Source organism: Notolepis coatsorum, assembly GCF_963971535.1.
Source record: "Notolepis coatsorum genome assembly, chromosome: 9".
Lineage (NCBI taxonomy): Eukaryota > Metazoa > Chordata > Actinopteri > Aulopiformes > Paralepididae > Notolepis > Notolepis coatsorum.
In genome coordinates this window covers 43738698-43753124 of record NC_140173.1, presented here as the reverse complement: position 1 = coordinate 43753124, position 14427 = coordinate 43738698, and the positions used below count along the sequence as shown (strand labels likewise).

Sequence of the window (14427 nt, the reverse complement as noted above, 5' to 3'; positions counted from 1 at the left end):
ACCCGCAAACGAAGAACGATATCCCCCCGGATTGGTGGTTGTGGTTGGTGGTTGTGGTTGTGCCTGCCTCACTAAGGGGTGGAGTCTCTTCATGGAGTCTCTTCATCTGGGCACACAAAGCTTTGTAATAGTTAATAGCAATTTCGTCTGCTAGCAATAACTGGACTTGTGATAACGGGGGAAGCATTGTGGTTGGTGCCGACATTGGACGTCCAAATAATATCTCGTGAGGTGACAATCCTGTTCCTCTGTTTGGCATTGATCTCATTTGCATTAATACTAAGGGGAGGGCGTCGGGCCATTTAAGGCCTGTCTCTGTACATGTCTTAGCTAGACGGTTCTTGATGGTTGAGTTTTGTCTTTCTACCGCACCTGCACTTTCAGGGTGGTAGGGTGTGTGCAGGTGTATTTTCATGCCTAATGTGGTAGATAAGTTGTTTATCAGTTGTGCCGTAAAGTGCGTACCTCTGTCTGAATTTATGGAGTGTGGACACCCGAATCTTGGAATTATTTCTCTGACTAATACTTTAGCTACTGCTTGAGCGTCGTTGCGTCTGCATGGGAAGACTTCGACCCATTTAGAGAACATATCTACTAAGACTAGCGCGTACTGGTATCCCATGCTTTTTTCTAATTGGATGAAATCCATTTGGATGTTAACAAATGGTCCCCAAGGTGGTAGGTGGGCGCCACGTCTAGTCTTTATAGCTTTACCTATATTGTGTTGATTGCATACAACACATCTTGAGCAGTATTGGTGAGCTAAACTGGTGATGCCTGGCGCGTGCCACTGTGAAGTGATACTGCCCACCATTGCGAATTTTGACACGTGGCTAAGTCCATGTGCTAATCTTACTAATAGGGGAAGGAGTTGTTTTGGAGCTACAACTCTACCGTCAGCATGTTTCCAAATGCCGTCTGGCATTTTGGAACAACCTGCTGACGTCCATACTGGCCACTCAGATGTCGCCTCTGCCTGTAATGAAACGACATTATCAAAAGTGGGAGTATTATCATTGGCGATTGTGATAGCCATTTGTTTTACCAACAGGGAAGGGACGGTCGCTGCCCTTTTGGCACAGTGATCCGCTCTGGCGTTTCCCTTTGCAACCAGAGAAGGAGAAGAAGAATGTGCAACACATTTTACGACAGCCAATAGCTTAGGAAGTAAACACGCCTCTAGTAGGTTAGTGACTAATACAGCATGTTTGATGGGAATGTGGGTCTTGGACTTCCTGACTGGCAGACCCCAGGTGGTGAGAGCAGGCAACTGCACCTCCTCATCCATCACCCTCAACATAGGGGCCCCCCAGGGCTGTGTTCTGAGTCCCCTCCTCTACTCCCTGTACACACACGACTGTGTGGCTCAGCGGAGTAGCAATACAATCGTCAAATTTGCTGACGACACAGTGGTGGTGGGCCTGATCTCTGCCAACGACGAGAGGGCCTACCTGGAAGAGGTCAAGGTCCTGGCGGGATGGTGCCAGGAAAACAGCCTCTCCCTGAACGTCAGCAAAACAAAGGAGATGATTGTGGACTTCAGGAGGTCGGGGGTCAAGGACTACAGCCCCCTCAGCATCGACGGGGCACCGGTTGAGAGAGTCAACAGCTTTAAGTACCTCGGAGCCTACATATCCGAGGACTTGACATGGACCACACACATTAACAGTGTTGTGAAGAAGGCACGACAACGCCTCTACTTCCTCAGGCGCCTAAGGAAGTTCCAAGTCAGCCAGAAGATCCTTAAGAACTTCTACTCATGTACAATAGAGAGCATCTTGACCGGCAACATCACCTCCTGGTTTGGGAATAGCACTGCACAAGACCAAAGCAGACTACAAAGAGTGACACGTTCAGCCGAACGCACAATTGGAGGGGGGCTCCCCACCCTCCAGAACATTTACTACAAGCGTTGCAAGGGCAAGGCTAAGAGAATCATTAAAGACTCCAGTCACCCGAACAACTGCCTCTTTGAACTGCTGCGGTCAGGCAAGCGATACAGGAGTCTCAAGGCGAGCACAGAAAGACTCAGAAGAAGCTTCTATCCCCAGGCCATCAGGCTGCTAAACGAACAATGAATGAACACTACACAACAACAACCACCAAACGCACATAGCACACACATCCACACGCACACACTCACTTTAAACAAACACACTGTAGCACCCACTCCACACACTTATAGCACACACCCACTTTAAACAAACACACTGTAGCACCCACTCCCCACACTTTATATTTATGGATGAAGGATTGCACTACAACTCGTACACCTTACTGTAAATTGTACCTAAAATTGTACCTCATCCCATTTCTGCTTTGCACTAGATAGTACTGTACATTAGTACACTGCATAGTATTGTGTATTGTATATTATATGGTAACTCAGAACATTGTACATATGTCTATACCGAACACTGTGACCTCATTTTCTTCTTCTAAATTCATGCTATATTATGTTATTATGTTATTTGATACTATCTTGTCTAGCACAGTCTCTGGAGCATAACAGTAAGAAGCATTTTGTATGAAAGTATTCTGTACTTCTGTATGACAACTATTAAAGAACTTGAACTTGAACTTGAACTTGAATGTCTGATGTCTTAATGAACCCTCTGTGTTTCCATATTAATCCCACATTGTGCACTACATTGAACGCATAACTTGAGTCGGTGAAAATTGTAGCAGACTTACCCCTGGCCAACACGCACGCTCTCGTCAAAGCGAAGATCTCCGCTGCCTGTGCTGAACAATTATTAGGTCGTTTTGCACTTTCAATCATCACATGGTCATCAACAACAGCGTATCCAGCATTCAAATCACATCCATTAGTGTGTCTTGACGCGCTACCGTCAACATAATATACTAGATCACTGTTAACTAGTGGTGTTTGTCCCCTTATGCGATGGCTTGTTGCTATGTAGTATTTAGATTAATCTGTAAGGCAAAATTAAGTGGCATGTATGATGACAATGTTGAAAGGGCATAAATTGAGTCTTGATTGGTATCGATTCTGTTGGCTTCCTCTCAATACAGGCTCTAGATAAGATAAGATAAGATAAGATAAGATACGACATTCCTTTATTGATCCCCTTGGGGAAATGTATGTGTCATAGCAGCATGGAGGAGGGGGGAGGGGAGGTACAGGTATGGGCAGGAGTTCAAATTCAAGTTCTTTATTTGTCAAATACAGGACAATCCCACTCCACACACTTTATAGCACACACCCACTTTAAACAAACACACTGTAGCACCCACTCCCCACACTTTATATTTATGGATGAAGGATTGCACTACAACTCGTACACCTTACTGTAAATTGTACCTAAAATTGTACCTCATCCCATTTCTGCTTTGCACTAGATAGTACTGTACATTAGTACACTGCATAGTATTGTGTATTGTATATTATATGGTAACTCAGAACATTGTACATATGTCTATACCGAACACTGTGACCTCATTCTCTTCTTCTAAATTCATGCTATATTATGTTATTATGTTATTTGATACTATCTTGTCTAGCACAGTCTCTGGAGCGTAACAGTAAGAAGCATTTTGTATGAAAGTATTCTGTACTTCTGTATGACAACTATTAAAGAACTTGAACTTGAACTTGAATACAGGGGCATTGCAGGTAATTCAATTCTTGTGTTTCGAGCTCAGACTCAACAGTGCACAATTAAGAAACAACAATGAATAGTGTGTGTGTGTGTGTGTGTGTGTAGGTGTGTGTGTGTGTGTGTGTGTAGGTGTGTGTGTGTGTGTGTGTGTGTGTGTGTGTGTGTGTGTGTGTGTGTGTGTGTGTGTGTGTGTGTGTGTGTGTCCGTCCGTCCTGGGACGGAGACAAGCTTGTGATGGTATTTCTTTGTGTGTGTGACCTTGTGACCGCGGGTCTCACCTCTGGTGTTGTGTGTTCTAGTATTACCTCTGGTGCTCTGTGTTCTAGTCTCACCTCTGGTGCTCTGTGTTCTAGTATTACCTCTGGTGCTGTGTGTTCTAGTATTACCTCTGGTGTTGTGTGTTCTAGTATTACCTCTGGTGCTGTGTGTTCTAGTATTACTGCTGGTGTTCTGTGTTCTAGTATTACCTCTGGTGTTGTGTGTTCTAGTCTTACCTCTGGTGCTGTGTGTTCTAGTCTTACCTCTGGTGCTGTGTGTTCTAGTCTTACCCTTACCTCTGGTGTTGTGTGTTCTAGTCTTACCTCTGGTGTTGTGTGTGTTCTAGTATTACTGCTGGTTCTGTGTTCTAGTCTTACCTCTGGTGTTGTGTGTTATAGTCTTACCTCTGGTGCTGTGTGTTCTAGTCTCACCTCTGGTGCTGTGTGTTCTAGTATTACCTCTGGTGTTCTGTGTTCTAGTATTACCTCTGGTGCTCTGTGTTCTAGTATTACCTCTGGTGCTGTGTGTTCTAGTCTCACCTCTGGTGCTCTGTGTTCTAGTCTTACCTCTGGTGCTCTGTGTTCTAGTCTTACCTCTGGTGCTGTGTGTTCTAGTCTTACCTCTGGTGTTGTGTGTTCTAGTCTTACCTCTGGTGCTGTGTGTTCTAGTCTTACCTCTGGTGCTGTGTGTTCTAGTCTTACCTCTGGTGTTGTGTGTTCTAGTCTTACCTCTAGTGCTGTGTGTTCTAGTCTCACCTCTGGTGTTGTGTGTTCTAGTCTCACCTCTGGTGCTCTGGTGCTGTGTGTTCTAGGGCTGCTGTGTGTCATCGGCTGCTTGAGCCGGTGTTACCGCTGGTGGTCTCCCAACATAAGCCAGGTCAGCAAAGCGCTACCAATTACCAAACCCTATGACTGAGACTGTCGCATGCATACTATGTGTGTGTGTGTGTGTGTGTGTGTGTGTGTGTGTGTGTGTGTGTGTGTGTGTGTGTGTGTGTGTGTGTGTGCACTCTCTACAAAGGATTGTTGTTTTTCAACAACACTACATCTGTGTGTTTAGTTAAAGGGAAATCCATCCTGAACTAGAATGCATATATTTTATTTCTATAATACTGCACAGCTCACTTTCGATTTGTGAATATGAACAATTCTCACCTTAAGTTGAATGTAGATGGTTTCAAAGTGACAACAGTAGCATTCTAAAAGCATGTTTATTTCCTGTTGCAATGGTTGCTAATGTGATAGTTGCCAGGAAATACATTCGGGGCAAACTGTTCCCTAGCAACAGAGTTCCAGTGAAACCGTCTATACTGTGTACACTAGAGACTCTGGTGATGATGTCATCAAGGGATAAATCCTGGCTACTCCATTTTAAACAGTGAACAATTTAACTCCTATGACACTATGCCAGTTGCCATGGTGATTTTTACTAGAAAAGATTCTATGATTCTATTTTTTATGATTTATTGGCCAATTCCAATAGAGCAATTCCAGAAAGTGTCACTTGATGACATCACAGACTCTTGATGCTTTGATTTACAGCTCAGGGACACAGTTGTCTCTATTCACACGTCAGACATTGACTGAACTGTCACCGGAATAACACAATGTACATTCTGTTTAAGGGTGGATTTTCCTTTTAAGGACAAATGTGTGATAGCTACACATTTAATTTCATGTATTCATTTAATTGTGCGTATATTCAAATATGATTTGCATTGAACATTACATTGATAATGAGAGGTTACATTGCAGCCCTCAAGGACACACACACATAAGACATACTGTACACACACATACTGTACACACACACACACACATTGCACACACATATACTGTACACACACACACACATTGTACACACACACAAACACACTGTACACAAACACACACACACACACACACACTGTACACACGCACACAAATATTTGCAGAAATATGGTAGCATGTGTGTTTTGATTGACACATCTCTAACACATTTGAAATGATACATCCTTTTGTAGAGCATGTGTGGTGAGAGAGAGAGAGAGAGAGAGAGAGAGAGAGAGAGAGAGAGAGAGAGAGACAGAGAGAGAGAAAGAGAAAGAGGGAGAAATAAAGTACTAATCAACACAGGAAACAGGTACATTATTGTACGCTATGTTGTAGTCATGAGTAATACATTGATGTATTTACGATAAATGTACAATGTGTACGTATTACAAATAAGTACATATATTACAAATTCCCCAAATCTTTACTTTTAACTTTCTGTGGGGAACAAACCCAGGACGCATGCATGGGAGACAAGTGTCTTTAGCTCAAGACTACCGAGACACACTTTTCTGATAGCTCACCCAAACCCTAACCTTAACCTTAACCACACTGTTACCTTAAACTAACCCTAACCTTAGCCACACTGTTACCTTAAACTAACCCTAACCTTAGCCACACTGTTACCTTAAACTAACCCTAACCTTAGCCACACTGTTACCTTAAACTAACCCTAACCTTAACCACACTGTTACCTTAAACTAACCCTAACCGTCGAACCCTAACCTTAATCCTAACTTTATATCTTAACCAGAACCGTTAACATCATAGTATTGCCGTGTTTGTATCAGGGTGGGAGGGTGTATCAGGGTGGGAGTGTGTATCAGGGTGGGAGGGTGTATCAGGGTGGGAGTGTGTATCCTTAGTCTAGTGGCGAGAGCACTCACCTTGCAACCACAATCATCGTTAGTTCGACTCCTGGTCGCTGTGTTTGTATTGGACTTACGCCGATACAAAATGTAAATATATTATTGTAGTGGATAGGGGTGTAAAGATTCGACCTCACAACGATTCGATTAGATTACGATTCTTCAGGCAACGATTCAATGCATCATGAAATCTCTTCATTTGACCACGATTCGATTCGATGAATTTTTTCGATACATTTTCTATACATTTTCTATCAGTTAATTCCCCAAAAGATTTTGAATACACAAATGGGGCTGGGGGAACTGATTAACTCAGCATGAATGGACTACAGGTAAATAAAAACAATACACACAATTTTTTTTTTAAAAAACACTCTAATTTAGATTATAATCGATTCTAACATATTCAAATCGATGCATCGAATCGAACACATTAGAATCGATGCATTTCGATTAATCGATGCATCGTTACACCCCTAGTGGAGGAGTGTATAACATAATGTACATCGTGTACCTTTTTTCCCCCCTGCGGTCGATTAGTACTTTACTTGTGTGTTTCTGACGAGACCGTGTTGCATTGCATGCTGGGTACAAGGCTGTGCTCTGAGTGCTGTGTCTCTAACCAGTGTGATGTGGTTGGTGATCCTGCAGGTAACCCTTCCACCAGCCAAAGCAAAACAACCATTAAGCAGCGATTCCTCAAGCTGCTCCCCTGCTGTGTGCCCACCGCCCCCCCCTCAGTTAGTCAACGCAAGTGACACACACACACACACATACACACACACACACATACACACACACACACCCAGAGACACACACACACTCACACAGACAGACAGATACCCAGAGACACACACACACACACACACACACACGCCCACCGTCCCCCCCTCAGTTAGTCAACGCAAGTGACACACACACACACACCGCTGCCCCCTCAGTTAGTCAAAGCAAGTTCAACTCTCTACACACACACACGCCCCCCCCCCCCCCCCCCATAGTTAGTCAACACAAGTGACACACACACACACACATACCACTGCCCCCTCAGTTAGTCAACGCAAGTGATACACACACACACGCACACACACCCACGCTGCCCCCTCAGTTAGTCAAAGCAGGTTCAACTCTCTACACACACACACACACCGTTCCCTGTACCGTTGTACCGTTCCCTGGGGGTGTGTGTGTGTGTGTGTGTGTGTGTGTGTGTGTGTGTGTGTGCGTGCGTGTGTGTGCGTGTATGTGTGTGTGTGTGTGTGTGATGTACTGTAATAGAGCTGCCTGGTTGTGAGGAGTGAGTAGGAGGTTAAACGGCTAGAGAAGACGGAACAAATGGGTTTATCTAGAAGACTGGAGGGGAAGAAGGATGTATGTAGTAATCTGAGGTGTGGTGCTGGGGGGTGTCTTTTACATTAACGTTTACGTTATCATCATTGTGTGTATCGTTGTTTTCTGCATAATGAAGTATTTAATATTGACCTTGATAACGATACATTTCATAAAAGTAATTTTATGACTAAATTCATTTTTAGTTGTGGTATCTAAGTAAGCATATCTGTCCAATTAATTGTAAACATGCCAGTGACCGTCCCTTTGGTAGCTTTAAGATGTTTATAATTCATGTGACATCTACAGTATGGTAAATGTAATACCTATTCAGTGGATTTCTTTACCCTTTCACTGCCACACTACAGAAGGTTAACCCTTTACTAGCACACTACCAGTCAAGGGTTAACCTTCTGTAGTGTGGCAGTGAAAGGGTTAACCTGCTGTTGTGTGGCAGTGAAAGGGTTAAAGACACCACAGCTCCCAGCAGGTAGGTTCTTTGACGAGCGACGGTGATCCTAGACGATGCTAACGCTGGCCCCTCTCCCCCGCTCCCCCACAGACAGCATCGAGGATGATTTTGAGTTGTCCACTGTGTGCCATCGGCCGGAGAGCATGGACAAGCTGCAGGAGCAGACCAAGTTCAACAAGAGAGAGCTGCAGGTCCTCTACCGGGGCTTCAAGAACGTACGTCTGGTGGTTGATTGATTGATTGATTGATTGATTGATTGATTGATTGATTGATTGATTGATTGAAAACTTTAGAAGAATAATAGAATCTTTATTGTCATTGTTGGTACAATGAAATTGAGTTTGGAGCATCACCACTGGCATACAAGCATACTGAATATAGCATGTGCAAAATAATAATATCAATAATAATATACTAATATAATATCAATGTCCTCAATAATAATAATATAACATCAATGTCCCAAGTGCAATAGTGCTAGTGCAATAAATAGTAGATAGTACAGTGACAGTCCAGTTGAGTTAATGGATGGAGGGGGGGGGGGGGGGGGGGGGGGCGTTGGCTTGCAATGGATGGAATAGTGTATAGTGCAGCAATGCAAGTCAGGTTCACAGTTATTGTTGTAATGTAGAAGTGGGAGTTATGTCACCGGGGGTTGGGGATGGGTGGTGCGGGCGGCAAGTTGATCGTTGAGTAGCCTGACAGCCCGTGGATAGAGGCTGTTGGTCAGTCTGCTAGTTCCGGACTGGATGGATCTGTACCTTTGACCAGAGGGCAGCAGTTGAAAAGGATGGTGTGCTGGGTGGTACTGGTCCTGTAAGATGTTATTCACACGATGTAGGCAGCGGGAGGTGAAGACTGTGGAGATATCTGGGAGGCTAGCTCCAGTGATCCTCCTCGCAGCCTTGACCACTCTGTGGAGGGCCTCCTTCTCTGGCCTGGTGCAGCTGGAGAACCACACCAGTAGTCCATATGTGAGCACACTCTCTACTGTGCAGTGGTAGAAGTTGGCCATCAGTCCCTGTGGGAGTTTAGCCCATTTAAGTTTCCGCAGATAGAAGAGGCGTTGCTGTGCTTTCCCCACAGCAGAGGTAATGTTGATTCCCGAGGACAGGTCATCAGACATAGTCACGCCCAGAAACTTAAATTTTGAAACCCTCTGCACCTCCTCATTTCCAATGAGGAGTGGAGAGTGGCTGAGGTCACCAGTCCTGCGGAAAATTGATGATCATTTCCTTGGTCTTCGTGGGGTTGAGAGCAAGGTTATGACCACTAGTCGCTCAACCTCCCTCCTGTATGAGGTCTCATCGTTTCCTTTGATGAGGCCATGTACTGTTGTGTTGCCTGCAAATTTGACTATGAGGTTAGATGGAGAGGAGGAACAACAGTCGTGGGTGAAGTGTAGAGTGTAGAGAAGTGGGTTGAGTACACACCCCTGAGGGGCCCCGGTGCTAATGGGCAGGGTGGGTGATGTGTGCTTGCCAATCCTGACATGTTGTGTGTGATTTATAAGAAAGTCCAAGATCCAATTGCATAATGTGGTGTTCAGTCCGAGTTTGTGTAGTTTACTGTGAAGCTTGTTGGGTAGAATAGTATTGAAAGCTGAACTAAAGTCAACAAAAAGGAGTCTTCCATATGTGTGCCTGTGCTCTAGATCAGTGGTTCCCAAAGTCGGGGTCGCGACCCAAAGGTGGGCCGCGAGCAGCCACGGGAGGGCCGCGAGATGATTTAAAAGAAAATAAAAAATAAATCCCCATTTTATTATTATTATTATTATTTTTTAGGCCACTGAACTTAGAAGCAGGCCAGGACAGTGTTTCTAGTTGTGTTCTAAAATTCTATTCTATTGTATTCTAAAATGTGACTATATGGTTTTATATTAACTTAAAGTCAAGATAGACTGCGCTCACAAATTATAACACTGGGTGCTGAAATCCCGTCGAGTATAATAGAAAGAAAGCAATACGCTTGGACCAGCACTCTCAGATTTTGGTAGATTTAATCGCAGCCTGAAACAAACATGTTTCGGAACTGTAATGTTCCTTCTTCAGTGTTGATGGCTAGCAATCAATCAAAGCAATCAAACTGCAATTCAACACTGGCCCCTGTAAATATCCTAACCCAACCCCCTCCAATGTACAGTCATTTACCTAGTATGGTTTTGTCAATAGTCCAATGTACAATTTTGTTTGTTTGTACAGAGTCTCCCCCCCCTCAATGTACAGTTTTGCTTGCTTATACAGTGTGCCCCCCCCCCCCCAACCACCTCCAATGTAAATTACCCAGTATGGTTGTCAATATCCCAGTGTACCCAACCCCCCCCACCCAACCTCCTCCAATGTACAGTTTCTACGTCAAATGTATATACTCCCTTTTCTTGACTCCTTCTGTATCACAAACAGTACTGTATTTGCAAATCTGGTATGTCATAAATGTATAGATGTAGCAGTACTGACTATCTGTATGTCATGTATGTCATATATGTCCTGATGAATTGAAAATGGGGGACCCTGGTGTAAACAAGACGAAAGTCTTTCTCTGGTCTGCATCCCCTTAACAATTGTGTGTATTGAGCTGTACTGTATTGTACCCATTCTGCAATCTGTTAATAAAGTTTTCAATCAATCAATCAAACAGTTCCGAAACATGTTTGTTTCAGGCTGCGATTAAATCTACCAAAATCTGAGAGTGCTGGTCCAAGCGTATTGCTTTCTTTCTTTTATATTAACTTAATAAATAAACAAAAACGAAAAATCTACTTATTTCAACGAACATTTCAAACTAAATAACAGATTATGCACATAAAACGCTGAAAACAACCGAAGCAACAATAGTATATTAATGAGGCTATTATTATTATCATTATTATTTTGCAACAAGTTAGCCCTCTCATAAATAGCACATATAAATGAATAACTAACTTGAACTAACTTAATAGGATTGAAGTGATATTTGGCTTAAAAAATCGGTCGCCTGAAAAAAAAAAAAGAAAAAAAGCCTGACGATGTGCATTGGGCCGCGGCTCTCTGACGCCTTATTTTCTGGGTCCCGGCCTGAAAAGTTTGGGAACCCCTGCTCTAGATGTTCCAGCAGAGTGTGTAACACAATGGCAATAGCATCCTCTGTTGACCTGTTCTTCCGGTAGGCAAACTGGTTATGGTCTAATGATGGCTGTATGGAGGCTTTTATGTGTTTCATGACCAGTCTCTCAAAGCATTTTGCGACGATGGGGGTGAGTGCCACAGGTCTGTAGTCGTTCAGGCCTGTGACTTTAGGTTTCTTGGGAACCGGGACTATTGTTGCTGCCTTGAGACATGCGGGGACCCAGGATGTGCCCAGAGACAGGTTGAAGATGGTGGTGAGAACTGGGGCTAGTTCAGCCGCACAGTCCTTGAGCACCCGTCCCAGGACTCCATCAGGCCCCGCCAGAATGGGTACAGTACAGTACGGCTCAATACACACAATTGTTAAGGGGATGCAGACCAGAGAAAGACTTTCGTCTTGTTTATATCAGGGTCCCCCATTTTCAATTCATAATGACATTAATGACATACACGACCATATACAGATATATATAAAAATCATGACATTTATGACATACATGACATACAGATATGCAGTACTGTTACATTTGTGACATACAAGATATGCAAATATACAGTACTGTTAAACAGAGATGCTAACAGTAAATATATACATACGAGGGGGAGGGAACCGTACATTAGGAGGGGGTGGGTGGGTGGGAGGGGGTTTCAGACATTTTACGGGGGCCAGTTTCAAATTGCAGCCTCCCGTAGGTGCGTTGGTTATGGTGGTTATGGTGGTTATGGTGGTACTACAAGATACAAGATACAAGATACTTTAATGCCACACAACGATGGTTGGTGGTAATTGATTTCGGTACAGATGTTGAGCACTGGTTATATCAAACATGAAACAGACATCAAACATCAAAAACGTCAAAACATATATACATAAATACATATAGGACAGTCACGGTAACTGTAACTGAGGGGTACAATTCCCTGACTGTATTGAGAGTATGGTATCATTAAACCACTACTTAGTTATGTACTTTAATTACTGGCCATACAGTACACGGTATATATGATGAACACCCACACAATAACACGGCTTAACAAAGAAAGTCCTGTTTAGAATATTTATTAGAAGAGCAGCAATAGTAGATTACAGTATTGAGAATTATGAGTCGCGCTTATATGGCGAAGAACACTTAAATAGGTCAAGAGCGTAAGTCCATGAGCATATTACGATGGGTATAATTAATACCACCTGTAGCATAAGAATTATATAAGGCACACTCGTAGGTCAGCTGGAGATACTAAGGGGGTTCCCTCCGGTTGTAAGCCAGCAGGGGAGAGGAATTGTCGGGAGCAAAAGTCTGGATCAACGAGGAATAAAGAGACTCCAGGTACAGGAGACGGTGCAATAATCCCTTGGTCCTTAGACAAAGCAACAGCTATACTCCGGTATGCATTGCAGCATGGATGAAAGCTAGCCAGCCTCTGGGTCCTAGAGGCGGGCTCGACGGTGCTCCTCACAGGGTAGATCCCACACGGCAGTGGGGTAGACGGTTCTCTGCTCCAGCGGCCACAGTACCAAAGCAATATAATCCAGCCGGAAAAGGCTCTGCATTCGTCGGTGTAGGTTATCCAGTGTACATATCCACACGGTTCTCGTCTAGGACTCCTCGGATGGCGGCACAAGGTTAGGCCGCCCAGCCTGGATAAGCACACTAGCTCGGTACGATGAACCGGTGGTAATGCTGGTCACTGTAGAACGGTAGCCGCACGATACACTATACATAATAGACTATTACTTTATAATAGAATAAGTCGAACTCGATGATACAGCGTTAAACTCTGACACTTTAGCTATCAATTCGCACGCGGTCTCAAGGCTCTATTTAGGGGCAAAACGGGCCCACTTCACAGCACGTTGTATCGTGGTGAAGGCTTCAGCTTTTAGTTACTAAGTTTTAGGATAAGTGCTTCTGTATCCACCTGCGACGTATTTATACGTAAGGTGAATAATCTAGTGCCAACCTCATTTCTGTCTCGTATTACTGCGCAAACCTGGGCATGTTGAGACATGTCTTAGCGGTGGCTTTGAACTAGACATTGGGGGTATGGCCGTTGGCGCCTAGGGGGTCGCTGTCCAATAGGAGAACGAATATTATGGTCTGGCCTGTACCTAGGTAAAGGGATATTCCGTGTATATGGGGCGGCGTGGCTCAGGGGTAGAGCGGGGCGTCCAATGATCGAAGGGTTGGTGGTTCGAATCCCGCTCAAGCCCATGTCCATCCCATTGCCGTTGTGTCCTTGGGCAAGACACTTAACCTACTTGCCTCGTATGAATGTGTATGCATGTGAATGAATGTTGGTGGTGGTCGGAGGGGCCGTAGGCGTTGATTATTCGCCACGCTTCCGTGAGTCTGCCTCAGGGCAGCTCTGGCTGCAATTGTAGCTTACCACCACCGGTATGACTGTGTATGAACGAATAATGGACTCTGTGAAGCGCTCTGAGTCAGAGCAACAGTCAGTCAGAGAAGAGCGCTATATAAATCCAATCCATTATTATTATTATTATTATATGTACAAAGAATATACAAGGGATATCAGACGATATACAAATATTATACAATATATCTCAAGTAATAAATATATATATTCGGTTTAATCTGACCCTTTGTAACAGCCGCCTCCTAATTAGTCCGCACCTAATTAGATAAACAGAGACAGATTAACCGCCTTGTCCACTACTCAATGTCCGTTGTGAGGAGTAGGGCAATTCACAAAGTCAGTGGGTCATGGTCATTAAGAGAGTCAGGGAGCCTTGGCAACTCTATCAGCCTCGCCACGGGTCGGGTGTATGTCCGTCCCTGGACGAGCACTTCTGCCGCTCTGACCTTTCCGTCGGCACCAGTGATCACTTTGCTTACGGGGCCGGCCGGCCACATAGCTCGGGGTAGTGACTGGTCTATAATCATGACGACTGTGCCCTCCGTCAAATTGTCTCTTTCTTTTACCCATTTCTGGCGGGTC

The 14427-nt window shown here is 44.1% G+C and overlaps 1 protein-coding gene across 6 annotated transcripts in view; it reads left to right on the top strand.

Moving 5' to 3' along the window:
- The window catches only part of LOC311234015 (A-type potassium channel modulatory protein KCNIP2), a gene marked incomplete at both ends in the record, with an annotated part of 932082 nt that overhangs the window by 874901 nt on the left and 42754 nt on the right, over window positions 1–14427 (top strand). For 3 of the 6 annotated variants that reach the window (XM_084321098.1, XM_084321097.1, XM_084321096.1), the window contains 2 exons: window positions 7213–7315; window positions 8457–8577. In XM_084321098.1, coding sequence (XP_084177224.1) covers window positions 7213–7315; window positions 8457–8577 — 224 coding nt within the window. Of the gene's footprint in view, window positions 1–7212; window positions 7316–8452; window positions 8578–14427 lie in introns of all 6 variants that reach the window. The other 3 variants (XM_084321101.1, XM_084321100.1, XM_084321099.1) reach the window with 1 other exon arrangement.